The sequence below is a fragment of the Ictidomys tridecemlineatus genome, chromosome 11 (genome assembly GCF_052094955.1).
Source record: "Ictidomys tridecemlineatus isolate mIctTri1 chromosome 11, mIctTri1.hap1, whole genome shotgun sequence".
In the NCBI taxonomy this organism is placed as follows: domain Eukaryota; kingdom Metazoa; phylum Chordata; class Mammalia; order Rodentia; family Sciuridae; genus Ictidomys; species Ictidomys tridecemlineatus.
This window is the reverse complement of record NC_135487.1, coordinates 93,052,681-93,069,774: the sequence shown is the minus strand read 5'-3', so window position 1 is coordinate 93,069,774 and position 17,094 is coordinate 93,052,681. Positions and strand designations below refer to the sequence as shown.

Sequence of the window (17,094 nt, the reverse complement as noted above, 5' to 3'; positions counted from 1 at the left end):
GTGGAGCTTTTCAGCTGAGGCTTCGAGGTGGGTTGAGGTCTTGGAGTGAGAGGGGCAGCCATAGGAAGACCCACCATCTGGGCAAGAAACATGAGACTCTGAGCACATCAGGAAGGGTGGGAACCCTGGATGTGGGGGACAGCCTGGAGTGTGGTGAGGGTCCCAAGAGGGCCAGCTAGTGGGATGAGGAGCTCCTTGTTGGAGTAAGGACCTGTAAGTGTAGTCACCTGAGAGATAAGTTGCTTTTAAGGAGACCAGGTACCTGAAGCAGGTGAGCTACAAGGGCCCTCGGCCTGAGCTCAAGTCCCTGTTTACCAGCTGCTGCAGGTGGGCCCTGGGGGGCAGGGAGAGGGCGGGTCTTCCTGGAAAGACCCTGGGCAGAGACTAGAGAGGGTGCTCCTTGGAATTGGGATCAAGTGGTGTCAGGCTACACACCCCTGAGGATATGTGGGGGCAATAGTTGGGGCTTGCCTAGAATTGGGGTCGGGCCACCAGGTCTCCTGTAGAGCTCGCCCTGTACTATGCTGAGACAGGTCAGGAGCTGGGCCTCCAATTCTCTGGTGGGAGCACATTCACAGACCCTCTGGGCTCTGGCTCTGGGGTAGGGAGGGTGGGAGAGCAGCCTCGGGCCCCAGGTACTTGGAGCACCCCCTTCCCTTCAATGGCCAACAGAAATTCAGTGCTGGAGGGGTCTTAGTAGGAGCAGGTGGGCACTCCATCCATCAGGCCCCCGAATGGGCTCCCCAGCCATTGCCTGGCACTGGAGGCCCCACACCTCAGCAGCAGGACCTTCCCAGGGCCTGCCTCACGACCTCTGACTGTCCTGACCATGTGGTCCCCAAATAGCAGCAACCCAAGTTCATTTGCCTGAGCACGTGGTGCAGGAGGCCCTCCAGGACCCTGTGTCTAGTTCTTCCCGGCCCCATGACCCAGCCCCCTCATCCTGTCCTGTCCTCCTGAAGGGCAGCAGGGGGCAGACAGGGCAGGTCCTCATCCCTGGCCTGTCACTCCTCACTCACTCATTCATTCCTTCATCCAACAGCCCTTCTGGAACATGCAGCTGCCCCATGTGGCCCACAGGGAAGGGTAGACAGAACCCAAGCTTGTTTTATGGGGGAAGAAACAGAGGTGGAGGCCTGTATTCCTCCCTGCTCCCAGGACTCACCGGACTCCAGAATATTCCATAGCCCTGGCCTGATCTTCTCTTCACGTGATGCCCAGGGACAGAGAGCTCCAAGAAGGGCTCTGGGGCTTGGCTGGCTGCACTCTGGGCCCTGTATTGTCCTGGGTTCTTCTCCAGATGCTGGGGATACCTGGAGAGGCCAGTCAGTGTCTGGAGGAAGGTGTTGGCTGCAGAACCCTGCAGGGCTATTGCCAGATTCCTGCCTGAAGGAAGGGCACCACTCAGCCAAGCCTCATCCAGGTACTGGCTAAAGCCTTGTATTAGTCTGTTTTCTTTTCCTGTAACAAAATACCTGAGGCTGGGGACTTCATGGAAAAAGGGTTTTTTTTTAACTTATAGTTCTATTTGTTCTGGGTATGGCACAGGTATTGGTTGACTCTGATGAGGACCCTATGGTGGAAGGCTTCACAAAGCAGGAGCTGGTGCAGGAGGGGACATGACAGGGTGAGCCAGGAGCCAGGGAGACAGGAGGGGCCAGGCCTGCTCTCTGGCACCCCCTTCCCTGAACTAACAGGTCTCTGGAGAACTCCAGCAGTGCTTCCAGGAAACCCAGTGGCCACAGGACTGGTCTCACTCCTGGGCAGTGCCACCACATCCAGATGGCACAATGGGGACCACACTGCCACAATTGAAAATTTATGGAGACAGACTGGGGCAAACCAGTGGGCCTGCTCCCCATGGACCCTGCTCCCCCAGGGCCTGCTCCCCCTGGACCTGCTCCCACAGGGACCTACTCCCCCTGGCCCTCCTCCCCCTGGCCCCGATTCCCCTGATCCTTCTATCGCTGGGTCCTGCTCCCCCTAGCCCTGCTATCTTTTGGCACTGTTCCCCCTGGCCCTGCCCCCCAAGGCCATGGTGCCCCTGGGGCCTGCACCCCCTGAGACCTGCTCCCCCAGGTCTTGCTCCCCCCTGGGCACTGCTCTTATTGAGCCCTGCTCCCCCTGGCCCTGCTCCCTGGACCCTGCTCCCCCTGGGCCCTGCTCCCCCTGGGCCCTGCTCCCCTGGACCCTGCTCCCTAGGGCCCTGTTCTCCATGGCGCTGCTACCCTGGGCCCTGTTTCTCCTGGGCCCTGATCCACCAGGAACTACTCACCTGGGCTCTGTTCCCCCTGGCCCAGCTCTCCCTGGGCCCTTCTTCCCCGGGGCCCTGCTCCCTGTGGGCCCTGCTCCCTCTGGCCCTAATCCCCTGGGCCCAGCCACCCCTGGGCCCTGCTCTCCTGCTTCCCCTGGTCTTTCTCCCCTGGGTCCTGCACCCCCTGGCCTAGCTCACATGGACCTTGCTCCCCCTTGGCCCTGCTCCCCCTGACCCTGCTCCTCCTGACCCTGCTCCCCTGGGTCCTATTCTCCCTGGTCCTGCTCCCCATGGTCCTTCTTCTGGCCTTGCTCCCCCTGGGCCCTGCTCCCCCTGGTCTTGCTCTCCTGAGCCCTGCTCCCCTGGGCCTTGCTCCCACTGGCCCTTCTCCCCATGGGCCCTGCTCAACCCTGGCCCTGTTTCACCTTGCCCTGGTACCCCTGGGCCCTGGTAGCCCTGGGCCCTGCTCCCTATGGCTTTGTTCCCCCTAATTCTGCTATCCCCGGCCCCTGCTCCCCCTGGCCCTGCTGGCCCTGGGTTCTGCTGCCCCTGGCCCCATTTCCCCTGGCCCTGTTTCCCCTGGCCCTACTACCCATGGGCCTGCTCCCCCTGGTCTTGCATCCCTGGTCTCTGCTCCACTGGGCTCTGCTCCCCCTTAGCCCTGCTCCTCATTGCACTGCTACCTCTGGGCCCTGCTCCCCCTGGGCCCTGCTCCCCCTGGGCCCTGCTCCCCATGGACCTGTTCCCCCTGGTCCTGCTCCCCCTGGGCCCTGTACCCCTGCTCCATGTGGCCCTGCTCCCCCTGGGTCCTGCTCCTCCTGGGCCATCCTCCCCCTGGCCATGCTCCCAATGGCCCTGCTCCCCTAGGCCTTGATCCCTCTGGTCCTACTTCCCTTGGGCCCTGATCTACCTGGCCCTGCTCCCCTGGGCCCTGCTTCCCCTGGCCCTGCTCCCCTGGCCCTTCTCCCTCTGGTCCTGCTTCTCCTGGGCCTTGATCTCCCTGGCTCTACTCCCCTAGGCTCTGCTCCCTCTGGCCATGCTCCTCTGGGCTCTGTTCCCCTGGATCCTGTTCCCTCTGGTCATTCTCCCCCGGGCTCTGCTCCCCCTGGCTCTGCTCCCCTGGGCCCTGCACCCTCTTGTCCTGCTCCCCTTAGGCCCCTGCTCTTCCTGGCACTGCTCCCCTGGGCCCTGCTCCCCCTCACCCTGCTGCCCTCGCCCTGCTCCCCATGGCCCATACCCCCCCTGGCCCTAGTATCCCTGGGCCCTGCTCCCCCTCACCCTGCTCCCCTTGCCCTGCTCCCCATGGCCCATACCCCCCTGGCCCTAGTATCCCTGGGCCCTGCTCAACCTCATCCTGCTTCCCTGGCCCTGCTCCCCGTGGCCCATACCCTCCCCCTGGCCCTAGTATCCCTGGGCCCTGCTCCACCTGGCCCTGATATCCCTGGGCCCTGTTCCCCCTGACACTGACACTTCTCCCCCAGGCCTTGTTCCCCCTGGGCCCTGCTCTTCCAGGGCCCTGTTCCCCGGGCCTGCTCCCCTGGGCCCTGCTCCCCCTGGGCCCTGCACTCCCTGGGTGCTGTTTCCACTAGCCCTGCTCCCCCTGGACCCTACTCTTCCTAGGCCCTGCTTCCCTGGGCTCTGCTCCCCCTGGACCCTGCTTCCCCTGTGCCCTGCTACCCCTGGGCCCTGCTCTCCTGGAGCCAAGCTCCCCCTGGCCCTGCTCCCCCTGGGCCCTGTTGCCCCTAGCCCTGATCCACCTGGGCTCTGCTCTCCAGGGCCCTGCTCCCCCTGGCCTTGCTCACCTTGGACCCTATTTCCCATAGACTTGCTCCCCCTGGACCCTGTTTTCCTGGGCCCTGCACCCCTTGGGACTTGCTCACATGGGCCTTGCTCCCCCTGGCCCTGATCCTCATGGGCCCTGTTTCCCCTTGGCCATACTACTCCTGGCTCTGCTCCCCGTGGGCCCTGCTCCCCATGGCCCTGTTAACCCTTGGCCCTGCCATCCCTAGGCCCTACTCCTCATGGGCCCTGATCCCCATGGCTCTAATCCACCTGGATCTGCTACCACTGGCCCTGCTCCCCTGGTCCCTGTTCCCCTGGGCCCTGCTCCCCCTGACTCTGTTTCCCCTGGCTCTGTTCCCTCTGGCCCAGCTCCTCCTAGCCATGCTCCAAATGATTCTTCTTTCCCTGGGCCCTGCTCCCGCCGGCCCTGCTTCCCTGGGCTCTGCTCTTTGGGCCCTGCTCCCCCTGGTCCCTGTTCCCCTGGCCTTGCTACCCTAGGCCCTGCTCTCCCTGGGCCCTGCACCCCCTGGCCTTGCTCCTTCTGGTTCCTGCTCCCTCTGGCCCTGTTCTCCCTGAACCAGCTCCCCCTAACCCTCTTCTCTGGGCCCTGCTCCCCCTGGCCCTGCTCCCCATGGGCCTGCTCCCTCTGGTCATGCTCCCCCTGGGGGTGTTCCCCTGGGCCCTTTTCCCTTGGACACTGATTCCACTGTACTGGTTCCCCATGGGCCTTGCTTCCCCCTGGCACTGCACCCCAGGGCCCTATTCCCCTTGCCCCGCTCCCCCTAGGTTCAGCTCCCCCTGGGCCATTCTCCCCCTGGCTTTGCTCCCCATGGTCCTGCTCGCCAGGGTCCTGATCTCTCTGGGCTTTCTCCCACTGGGCCCTGCTCACCCTGGCCCTGCTCCCCTGGGCCCTACTCCCGTTAGCCATGCTCGCTATGGGCCCTGATCCTTCTGGCCCTAATCTACTGGTCCTGCTCTCCCCCTGGGCCCTGCTCTCCCTGGCCCTACTCCCCATGGGCTCTGCTCCTCCTGGCCCTAATCCCCTGGCCCTGCTCCCCCTTGCCCTGTTTCCCTGGTCACTGCTCACTTGCGCCCTGTTTCCCCTGGTCTTGCTTCCCATGGGCCCTGATCCCCCAGGCCCTTCTTGCCCTGGGCCTGCTCCCCCTGGTAATGCTTTCCCTGGGCCCTTCTCCCCCTCACCCTACTCCTCCTGGCCCTTTTCTCCCTGGCCCTTCTCCCCCTGAGTCCTGCTCTTCCTGGCCTGGATCCCCTGGGCTCTTCTTCCTCTGGCTCTGATTCCCTTGGACCCTGCTCATCCTGGTCCTGCTGCCCTGGGCCCTGCTCCCCCTTGGGCTCTACTCCCCCTAGGCCCTGCTACCCCTTGGTCATGCTCCCCTGGTCCTGCTTTGCCGGGCCCCACTCCCCTTGGCCCTGCTCCCCCTGGCCCTTTTCCCCCTGGCCCTGCTCACCCTGGCCCTTTTCACCTTGGACCTGCTCCCACTGAATCTGCTCCCCCTGGCTCTGCTCCCCCTGGACCCTGCTACTCTGGGCTCTGTTTCCCCTGTGTCCTTCTCCCCCTGGCCCTGCTTTCATGGGTTGTTCTCCCTCTGGTCCTGATACCCTTGGGCGCTGCTTCTTCTGGCCCTGCTCCCCTGGGCCCTGCTTTCCCCTGTACTCTGCTCCCCCTGGGCCCTTCCCCCCCTTGGCCCTGCTTCCCCTGGTCCTGCATCTCCGGGCCCTGTACCCTGTGGCCTTACTCCCCCTTGCCTGTTACTCTGAGCCCTGTTGCCCTTGGACCCTGCTCTCAATACCCCTGCTCCCCTGGGCTCTGGTCCCCCTGGCCATGTTCCCACACGGCCCTGCTCCTCCTGTGTTCTGCTTCCCCTGGCCCTGCTCCCCTGGGCCCTGCTCCCCTGTGTTCTGCTCTCCCTGGCACTGCTCCCCTGGGCTATGCTCTCTCTGGTCTTTTTCCCCCTGGGCCCTGCTCCCCCTTGACCCTGCTCTTCTGGGCCCTGCTCCCCCTGAGTTATGCTCTCCATGGTCCTGCTCCCCTGGGCTCTGCTCTCCATGGTTATGTTCCTCCTGGGCCCTGCTTTCCCTGGGCACACTCCACATTGTCCTTGCTCCCACTGGACCCTGCTCCCCCTGGTCCTGCTCCCCTGGGCCCTGCTCCCCCTACCCCTGCTCGCCCCGGGCCCTGTTCCCCCTGGTCCTGCTCTGCTGAGCCCTGATGACCCTGGTACTGCTCTCCCTGGGCCCTTGTACCCCTTTCCCCTTGCCCGCTGTCCCTGCTTTGCATGTCCCTGCTCCCCTGGACCCTATTCTACCTGGCCCAGCTCCTCATGGGACCTGCTCCCCTTGGCCCTGCTACTCTGGGCCCTGCTTCCCATGGTTGTGTTCCCCTGGGACCCCAGCTTCCCTGGGCTTGCTCCCCCTGGGCGGTTCTCCACTGGGCCCTGCTCCCCCTGGTCCTGCTCCCCATGGTTCTGCTCCCTCTGAGCCCTGGTTACCCTAGGCCCGCTACCCTGGCCCTGCTCACTCTGGCCCTGCTCCCCCTATCCCTGCTCCCCCTACACTTGCACCTCTGTGCCTTGCTCCCCTACACCTGCTCCCCCTGGGCCCTGCTCCCCCTAGTCCTGCTCTCCCGAGCCCTGATCCCCCTGGTAATGTTATTCCTGGGCCCTTGTCATCTTGGCCCTTTTCTGCTAGCCCTGCTTCACATGGCCCTCCCCTGGGTCCTATTCTACCTGGCCAAGCTCCCCATGGGACCTGTTCACTCTGGACTTGTTCACTCTGGACCTGCTCCTCTGGGCCCTGCTCCCCCTGGTTTTGATTCCCCTGGGACCTGGTTTCCCTGGGCCCGCTCCCCCTGAGCCCTTCTCCTACTGGGCCCTGCTCATCCAGGTCCTGCTCCCCTAGGCTCTGCTTCCTCTGGGCCTCCTCCCCTGGCCCTGATCCCCCTACTCCTGCTCACCCTGGGCCCTGATCCCCTTGGTCCTGCTCCCCTGGGCTTCATTCCCCCTGGGCCATGCTCCCCCTGGACTTGCTCTGCCTAGTCCTGCTTCCCTGAACCCTCTTGCCCTGGCCCTGCTCTTCTTGTCCCTGTTTCCCCTGTCCCTCCTCCCCTGGCTCTGTTCCTCTTGGTACTACTCCCCTGGGCCCTGCTCTTCCTGGCACTGCTCCTCTGGTCCCTAATCCCCCCGGCTCTGTTGCCAGGGCCCTTCTCCCACTGGTTCTGCTCCTAATGGCCCAAAGTCACCCTGGGACCCTCTGCCCCTGGGCCCTGTTTCCCCTGTGCCCTACTACCTCTGGTCTTGCTTCCCTGGGCCCTGTTCCCATTGGCCCTCCTCCCCCTGGCCCTGCTCCCCCTGGCCTTACTCCCCTGGGTTCTGCTACCCTGGGCACTGCTCCTTCTTGTTCTGCTCCCCCATGGCCCTGCTCCCCCGGGGCCCTGCACCCATTGTTCTTCTCACCCTGGGCCCTGCTCCTCCTGGGCCTTTCTCCACCTTGGCCCTGCTCTTCCTGGGCCCTGCTCCACCTGGTCCTGCTCCATCCCTGGCCCTGCTCCCCTGAGCCTGCTCTCCCTGGCCCTGCTCCCCATGGGACCTGCTACCTCTGGCCTTGCTTCCCTTGGACCTGCTCCCAGTGGGCTCTGTTCCCTTGACTCTGCTCCCTCTGGTCTTGCTCCCCTTGGGCCCTGCACCCCCTGGGCCCTTCTCCCCCTGGCCCTGCTGCACATGGGCTGTGATTCCCTGGCCCTGCTCCCCTGGCCCTACTCCCTGTGGGCTCTGCACCCCTTATCCCAGATCTCCTGGGCCCTGCTCCTCATGGTCCTCCTCTCCCTGGGCCCTACTCCCCTAGTCCTGCTACTCCTGGGCCCTGATCCTCTGACCCTGCTCCCCCTAGCCCTACTCCCTTTGGGCTCTGCTCCCCCTAGACCTGCTCTATGTGCCCTGCTACCTCTGGTCCTCCTCTCCCTGGGCCCTGCTCTCCCTGGATCTGCTCATTCTGGCCCCTGGTCCCCCTGGGCCCCGTGCCCCCTAGGCCCTGCTCCACCTGGTCCTGCTTTTCTGGGCCCTATTTCCCCTGGTCCTCTTCCCCCTGGCATTTCTCTCCCAGCCCTGCTTCCCCGAGTCCTGCTCCCCGGGGTCCTGCTCCCTCTCATCCTGCTCCCCACTGGCCCTGCTCCCCCAGGCTCTGCTCCCCCTGATTCTGTTCCCCCTGGGCTCCGCTCCCCCTGGGCCCAGCTCTCTCTGGGCCCTGTTCCACCTCTTCCGGCTTCCCACCTGTTCCTCGATCCCCCTGGACCTGTTCCCCTGGCCCTGTTCCTCCTGGCACTGATTTCCTGCACCCTCCTTCCCCTTGCCCTATTCCCCCTGGCCTTGCTTTTCTGGGCCCTACTCTCCCTGGGCCTTTCTACTCCTAGGCCCTGCTCCACCTGGTCTTGCTCCCCATAAGCCCTGCTCCACTGGGCACTTTCCCCCGAATCCATGCTTGTCTGGAGCCCTGCTACCCCTGGCCCTGTTTTCCCTTGGGCCTGCACCACTGGGCCCTGATCCTCCTGGTACTATTCTCCCTGGGCCCTTCTCCACCTCTCCCTCTTTCCCCTGGCCCTTTTCTACTTGGCTCTGCTCCCCCTGTCTCTGCTCCCCTGGGCCCTGCTCCTCTGGGAACTGCTTTCCCTGGCCCAGCACCCCTGGTCCTGCTCACCCTGTAACTTGCTCTGCCTGGTCCTGATCCCCTAGCCTTGGCACCCGCTGTGTCCTGCTTCCCCCTGCCCTGATGCCCCTGGGCCTGCTCCCCTGGGCCCTGCTTGTCCTAGTACTGCTCTCCCTGGGCCCTTCTCCACCTGGCCTTGCTCCACCTCGCCATTTTCTCCCTAGCTCAGCTCCCCCTGGCTCTGCTCCCCTAGGCCCTGCTACCCTGGGCCCTTCTTCCTCTGGTCCTGCTTTCCTGGACCTAGCTCCCCCATGGCCTTGCTCCTCCAGTCCTGTTTCCTTGGCTCTACTCCCTATGGAACTGGTCCCCCTGGCCCTCCTCTCCTAGGCCCTGCTTTCCTGTGCCCTGCTACTCCAAACTCTGCTCCTCTGGGCCATGAACCTCCAACCGCTGCTCCCCATGGGACCTGCTCCCCTGGGCCTGCACTCCGGGGCCCTGCACCCCCGGTACTTCTGTCCCTGGGTCTTTCTCCCCTTGTCCCTTTTCCTCCTGGCCCCACTCCCCATGACCCTGCTCCCCTGGGCCCTGCTCTCCCTGACACTGTTCCCCATTGGCCCTGCTCCCTGGCCCTGCTCCCCCTGGCCCTACTACCTGTGGGCTCTGCACTCCCTAGCCCTGTTCTCCTGGGCCCTGCTCCCCCTAGTCCTCTTCTCCCTGGGCCCTGCTCCACCTCATCTGGCTCCCCCTGGACCCTGCTCTGCCTTTCCATGCTCCTGTGGGCCCTACTCCCTCCAGTCCTGCTCCATTGTGTCCTGATCCTCCGGGTTCTGCTCCTCCTGGGCCTTGGTTCCCCTGGACCCAGCTCCCCCTGTTCCATGCTTCTCCTGTGCCCTGCTCCCCATGGCCCTGCTTCCCCTGGGCCTGCTTTCCCGGGCCATTTTCTCCCTGGATCTGCTTGACTGGGCCCTGCTCCTCTGGCACCTGCTATCCCTGGCCCTTCTCCCCTTGGCCTTGCTCCCAGTGTCTTGCTCATTCTGGTCCTGCTCCTCCTGGACTTGCTCCCCCTGGGCCCTGCTCCCACCTAGCCATGCTCCCTGGGCTTTGATCCCCCTTGTTATGCTCCCCATGGGCCCTGGTTTACCTTTGCCCCACTTTCCCTGGGCCCTGCTTCCCCTGGGCCCTGCTGGCCCTGGTCCTGCTCACCATCAGCCCTGCTCCTGTGGCTCTGCTCTCCCTGGCCCTACTCCCTGTGGGTGCTGTTCCCCCTAGTCTTGCTCTCCTGGGCGTTGCTCTCTGTAGGCCTACTCTCCCTGGGCCCTGCTGCACCTGATCCTATTCCTCCTGGTCCCTGCTCCCCCAGTCCTGCTCCCCTGGCCCTTGCTCTCCCTGGGCTCCACTCCCCCTGGGCCCTGCTGCCCCTTGGCCCTTCTTTTCCTGGCCCTGCTTACACTGGCCTTTTTCTCCTGGCTCTGCTTCCATTGGTTCTGCTCCCCTGTGCCTTGCTCCCCTGGAACCTGCTCTCCCTGGCCCTGCTTCCCTGGGCCCTACTCCTTCTGGGTCCTTCTCACCCTGGTCCCTCATCCTTGGGCCATGCTCCCCCTGTGTTCTGCTCCCCCAGGCCCTGCTCCCCTGGCCCTGCTCCCCCTGGCCCATCTCCCGGTGGGCTCTGCTCCCCCTAACTCTGCTCTCCTGGGCCCTACTCCCCCTGGTCCTCCATTCCCTGGGCCCTGCTACATCTGGTCCTACTACCCCCAGGCCCTGCTCCCCTGAGCCCTACTTCCCCCAGTCCTGCTCTCCTAGGCCTGCTTCCCCTGGTTCTGCTCCTCCTGGGCCCTGGTCCCCCTGGGCCCCTCTCCCCTCTGGCCCTGGTCCCTCTTGTCCTGCTTCTCCAGGCCCAAATCTTTCTAGCCCTGATCCCTCTGGCATTGTTCCCACTGGCCCTGCTCCCCTGAGCCCTGCTCGCCTGAGCCCTGCTCACTCTGGTCCTGCTTTCCTGGGCGCTTCAACCCCTGGCCCCGCTCCCCATGGGCTCTGCTCCTCCTGGACCTGCTCCCCCTGGCCCTACTCCCCTGGCCCCTTCTCCCCCTGGCCCTGTTCCCCATGGCCATTTTTTCTGGCTTTGCAGCCCCTGGCTCTGATCCCCCAGGTCCTGCTCCTCTGGGACCTGCTCTCCCTGGCCCTACTCCTGCTTTGTCCTTCTCCCTGTGTCCCTGCTCTTCTGGGCCCTGATCCCTCTGTGTCCTGCTTCCTTGGGACCCATCCCTCTGGCCTTGCTCCCCCTGGTCCTGTTCCCCTAGCCCTGCTACCTGGGCTTGCTCCTCCTGCCCTGCTCCCCTGGGCCCTGCTCCCTCCTGGTCCTGCTCCCCCCTGGCCCTGCTCCCTGGGCCTTGCTACTCCTGGTTCTGCTCCCCCTGGGCCCTGTTTCCCTGGGATCTGCTCCCCCAGGTCCTGCTCCCCCTAGTCCTGCTCTCCTGGCCCTATTCCCTGTGGGCTTTTCTCCCCGTAGCTCCCTGGTCATGCTCCTGGGCCATGCTCAACCTAGTCTCCACTCCCTGGGCCTTGTTCCACCTGGTCCTGCTCCCCTTGGGCCCTGATTCCTCTTGCCCTGCTCCACTGGGCCCTATTTCCCCAGTCTTTCTCCCCTGGGCCCTGCTTCCCCTGGTTCCGCTCCTCCTGGGCCCTGGTCCCCCTGGGCTCTGCTTCCCCTAGGCCCTGCTTCCCCTGTACCCTACTTCATCTGGTCCTACTTCCCTGGGCCCTGCTTTCTCCTAGCCCTTCTCTCCTGGCCCTGCTTCTCTGGGTCCTGCTCCCTGGGGTCCTGCTCCCTCAAGTCCTGCTCTCCCCAATCTGCTTCCCAGCCCTGCTCCTCCTGTTTCTGCTCCCCGTGGGCTCTGCTCCCCCTGGGCCCAATTCCCCCTGGGTCCTGTCCCCCCCTGGTCCCGCTTCCCTGTGCCTCATTCCTCCTGGCCTTGCTTTTCTGGGCCCTGTTCCCCTTGGCCCTGATCCCCTGGTCTTGCTCTCATTGGGCCCTGCTCCACCTGGTCCTATTCCCCACCCTATTCCCTAGTCCCCAGTCACTGCTCCCCATGGGTTCTTCTCTTCCTGGTCCTAATCCCCTGGCCCTGCTCCGCTGGGCCCTTCTCTCCCGGGCCCTGCTTCCCCTGCCCTGCTCCCCTGGGTTCCACTCCACCTGGGCCCTGCTTCCTGGTGCCCTGCTCCTCCTGGCCTTGCTCACCATGGGCCCTGCTTCTCCTGGCCTTAATCCCCTGGCCCTTCTCCTCCTGGCCTTGTTCTCTAGGGCCGTGTTCTCCTGGTCCCTGCTTCCCTTTGCTCTGTTCCCCTATGCCCTGCTTCCCATGGGCCCTGCTCCTCCTGGACTTAATCCCCTTGCCCTTCTCCTCCTGGCCCTGCTCCCCTTGGCCCTGCTCCTCCTGGGGTCTGCTCCCCTTGGTCCTGCTCCTTCTGGGACCTGCTTCTTTTGTCCCTGCTCCCCCTGGGCCCTGCTCCCCATGGTCTTGCTCCACATGGGCTGTGCTACTCTGGGCCATGCTACCCCTATTCCCTGCTTCTCTTGGGCCCTGCTCCCACTGGCCTTGCTCCTCCTGGCCCTGGTCTCCTGGGCCCTGTTCCACAATGATCTCCTCTCCCCCTGAGCTCTGCTCCCCCTCATCCCTGCTCCTCCTGGCCATGTTCCCCCAGGCCCAGCTCTTCTGGGTCCTGCTCCCTCTGGTCCTGCTTTCCTGGGCCTTGTTCCCCCTGACCCTGCTCCCCGGGCCCAGTTCCCGATCCTTCTTTCCTGGGCCTTGTTCCTCCTGCTTCCCTGGGCCCTGCTCCCTCTGGTCCTGCTTTCCTGGGCCTTGTTCCCCCTGGCCCTGCTCCCCATGGGCCTTGCTCCCCTGGCCCTAATCCCCTGGCCTGCTCTCCTATGGCCCTGCTCCACCTGGTCCTGCTACCCATGGGCTTCACTCCTCCTATTCCTAATCCCCTGGCCCTTCTCCCTTTGGCGCTGCTTCCCCTGGCCCTGCTCCCCGTGGTCCTGTTTCCCATGTTTCCTGCTTTCCCTGGGCCCTCTTCTCCTTGCCCTGCATGCCTGGGTCCTGTTCCCTGCTCCCACCTGTGCTTTTGTCATCTTGGGCGCTGCTCCCCCTTTGCACTTCTCCCCCTGGCCCTGCTCCTCCTGGCACTTTGCTCCTGGCTCTACACCCCCTGGCTCTGCTCCTCCTTGCCCTGCTCCCCTGGGACCTGCGCTCCCTGTGTCCTACTCTCCCTGGTCCTTCTCCCGCTGGCCCTGCTCCCCTGGGCCCTGCTCCCCCTGTGTCCTGCTCTCTCTGGCCCTGCTCCCCTGGGCTCTGCTTCTCCTGACCCTGCTTCCTCCTGGTCTCCACTCCCCATTGGACCTGCTTCCCCTTGGCCCTGATCTCCTGGTCCTCTTTCTCCGGGCCCTGCTCCCCCTGGCACTCTTCCCCCTGGCCCTGACCCCTGGGCACTGCTCCTGCTGGCTTTGCTTCCCTTGGGCCCTGCTCCTACTGGCCCTGGTCCCCTAAGCCCTGCTCCCCCCTGGGCTCTGCTCACCGTGGACCTGCTCCCCCTTGGCCCTGCTCCCCTGGTCCTTTTTCCTGAGGCTCTGTTGCCCCTGACCCTGCTTCCCTGCGACCTGTTCTCCCTGTGTCCTGCTCTCCCTGAGACCTGCTCCACCTGATCCTACTCCCCTGGGCCCTGCTCCTCCTTGCCCTGCTCCCTTGATCCCTGTTCCCTGGGCACTGCTCCTACCTGTGCTTCACTACCCCTGGGCACTCTTCCCCCTTGAACCTTTTCCCCCTGATGCTTTCTCCCACTGGACCTGCTCCCCCTGGCCCTTTTCTCTTGGCTCTGCTCCCTTGGGCGCTGCTCCCTGGGACCAGCTCCCCCTGGCCCTGTTCCCCTGGGCCAATCTCACTCTGGACCTGCTAGCCCTGGGCCCTGCTCCCCCTAGCCTTGCTTTCCTGGGCCCTGCTCCCCCCTGGGCTCCACTCCCCCTGAGCCCTGGTTTCCCTTGTCCCTGCTCCCCCTGATCCTGCTTCCCTAGGCCTCACTTCCTCTGGCCCTGTTCCCCCTGGCCCTGCTCCCCTGGGGCCTGCACCCTGCACCCCCTGGTTCTTCTGCTCCTGGGCCCTGATTTCCCTGTGCTCCCTTCCCCTGGGCCCTGCTCCTACTGGCCATGCTCCCTACGGGCCCTGCTCCTACTGGCCATAATACCCTGGCCCTTCTCCCCCCACCTCTGTTCCCCTGTGCCCTCCTCCCCCTACCCTGCTCCCCTGGGCCCTGCTCCTCCTGGCCATTGTCCCCTTGGGCCCTCTTCACCCTGAGCCTGCTCCCCCTGGTGCTGCACTCCCTTGGCCCTTCTCCCTCTGGCCCTTTTCTCCCTGCCACCCTCCCCCTGGCCTTTCTCCCCTGGGCCTTGCTCTCCCTGGCCTTGCTCCCCTAGCACTGCTCCCTCAGGCCCTACTCCCTGTGAGTCTTCCCCCAACTAGCACTTGTCTCCTGGGCCCTGCCCCCTCTGGTCCTCCACTCCCTTGGCCTTGCTCCACCATATCTTGCTCCCCCCGGGTCCTGTTCCCCCTGGTCCTTCTCCCCTGGGCCCTACTCCCCCAAACCTGTTCCCATGGGCCCTTCTTCCTCTGGTTGTGCTCCTCTTTGGCCCTGGTGCCCCTGTGTCCTCCTCCCTCTGGACCAGTACCCTTGGCCCTATTCACACTGGTTCTGCTCCCCCTGGGCTCCACTCCCCCTGGGCCCTGCTGCCCCTTGGCCCTTCTCTCCTTGGCTTCTTCTCGCCCTGGCCCTGCTCCCCCCTGGCCTTTTTATCCTGGTTCTGCTCCCCTGGCTCTGCTCCCCTGGGACCTACTCCTGCTGGGTCCTTCATCCCTGGGCACTGCTCCCCCCTGTGTCCTGCTTCCCCAGGCCCTGATCCCCCTAGCCCAACTCCCTGTGTGCTCTGCTTGCCTTAGCCCTGCTCTCCTGGGCCCTTCTTCCCTTGGTCCTCCACTCCCGGGGCCCTGCTTCATCTGGTCTTATGCCCCCTGGGTCCTGCTGTCCTGACCCTGCTCCCCTGGGCCCTACTTTCCCCAGTCCTGCTCCTCTGGGCCCTGCTTCCCCTAGTTCTGCTCCTCCTGGGCCCTGGTTCCCCTGGGCCCCACTCCCCATGTACCTTGCTCCCATTTGGCTCTCTTCCACCTGGTACTGATTTCCTGCTCCCTCTCATCCTGCTCCCCGAGGCCTGCTCCTCCTGTTTCTTCTCCCCCTGGGACCAATTACCCCTGGTTCCTGCCCACCCCTGGTCCCACTTCCCTGTGCCTTATTCTCCCTGGCCTTGTTCCTCCTGGCACTGCTTTCCTGGGCCCTGCTCCCCATGGGTCCTGCTCCCCCTGGCCCTGATCCCCTGGTCTTGCTCTACTTGGGCCCCACTCCACCTGGTCCTGTTCCCCACCCCCATGCCCTACTCCCCTAGCACTGCTCTGTATGGGCCCTGCTCCTCCTGGCCCTTCTTCTCCTGGCCCTGTTCCTCCTGGACCCTGCTTCCCTGCACCCTGCTCCCTCTGGTCCCTGCTCCCCATGGTCTTGCTCCACATGGGTTGTGCTACTCTGGGACATGCTCCCACTGTTCCCTGCATCTCCTGGGCCCTGTTCCCACTGGCCCTGCTCCCCTAAGCGCTACTCCCATTGGGCTCTGTTCCACCTGGTACTGATTTCCTGGCCCTCCTCCCCCTGGCACTGGATCCTTGGCCCTGCTCCCCCTGGTTCTTCTCCCACTGGGCTCCACTACCCCTGGGCCCAGCTCTCCCTGGGCCCTTCTCCCCCTTGCCCTTTTCTCCTGACTGTGCTCCCCCTGGCTCTGCTCTCCTGTGCCTTGCTCCCCTGGGACCTACTCCTTCTGGGTCCTTCTCCCCCTGGTCCTGCTTCCCTGGACCCTACTCCCCATGTGTTCTGCTCCCTCTGGCCCTGCTCCCGCTGTGGGCTCTTCTCCCTAGCCCTGCTCAACTGGGCCATGCTCCCCCTGATACTCCACTCCCTGGGCCCTGTTCCACCTAGTCCTGCTGCCCTCATACCCTGATCCCTCTGGTCCTGCTCCCCTGGGCCACAGTCCCCTAAGTCTTGCTCCCCTTCTCCCTGCTCCTCCTGGGCCCTGGTCCCAAAGGGCCCCGCTTACCATGGGACCTGCTGCCCCTGTACCCTGCTTCACCTGGTCCTGCTTCCCTGGGCCCTGCTTCCTCTGGCCCTCCTCTCCTGGCCTTGCTCCCCGGGTCCTGCTCCCTCTCATCCTGCTCACCCTGGTCTGCTCCCTGACGCCTGCTCCTCCTGTTTCTGCTTCCCCTGAGCCCAATTCACCCTGGGTCCTGCCCCCCTCCACGGTCCCGCTTCCCTGTGCCTCATTCCCCCTGGCCCTATTCCTCCTGGCCTTATTCCCCCTGGCCTTGTTTCCCCTGGCACTGCTTTCCTGGGCCCTGCTCCCCTGTTCTTGCTCTCATTGGGCCCTGCTCAACCTGGTCCTGTTCCCCACCCCCATGCCCTACTCCCCTAGCTCTTCTCCCCATGGGCCCTGTTCCCCTGGGCCCTGCTTCCCCTGCCCTGCTCCCCTGGGTTCTGCTCCACCTGGGCCCTGCTTCCCCGTGCCCTGATCCTCCTAGGCCCTGCTTCTCCTGGCCCTAATCCCCTGGCCCTTCTCCCCCTGGCTTTGCTCCCCTGAGCCCTGTTCTCCTGGTCCCTGCTTCCCCTTGCCCTGTTCCCCTGGGCCCTGCCCCACCTGGTCCTGATAACCATGGCCCTGCTCCTCATGGGCCCTACTCTCCTGGGCCCTGCTTCCTCTGTCCCTGCTTTCCTGCACCCTGCTCTCCCTGGTCTTGCTCCCCATGGGACCTGCTCCCCACCTCAAACTTAACCATCCACCTACTCCCAGCCAGTGCCCATGACCTGGTTCAACATTGTCTGTGAAGCAGCCTTTCTCATGCCTCCTAACAATGTTGGAAAAAAAATATGAAGTTCTCATAATAGTCTTGGTTGCTGAAGCTTTCACTATGTATTGTGAGATTCTAGGTAAGTCATGGATTCTGCAACTGAGTAAGCAGGGTAGATTCTATTTGGTTAATGAACATAACAATTTCCATCTTTTACTTACCTTCTCTTGAGACACTAATTTGCCTCAGAATATCATTATCTCAGACAACAAAAATTTGTGACTTACCCTCCTAGATAGAGTCACAAGAGAATCAATGAAAATGACTTTCTGGGCCTTGGAAACCAGCACTTAAAAAAAACACCAGGGGCATTTTACAGGGGTTGAGTTTTATAAAATAAAACTTCATTTTCTACCTGCAAATAATAAGTTTTTAAAACAATCTTCAGAAACCTTCAAAATACACTATATT

General features: G+C 63.9%; 1 protein-coding gene across 1 annotated transcript in view; it reads right to left on the bottom strand.

The window, feature by feature from the left end:
• Positions 1-1,108: 1,108 nt before the first annotated feature.
• The window catches only part of LOC144368604 (uncharacterized), a 35,877-nt gene continuing 19,891 nt past the window's right edge, over positions 1,109-17,094 (bottom strand). The window contains exon 7 of the mRNA XM_078027789.1: positions 1,109-1,461. Within this exon, the coding sequence (XP_077883915.1) occupies positions 1,109-1,461 (353 nt within the window). The remainder of the gene's footprint in view (positions 1,462-17,094) is intronic.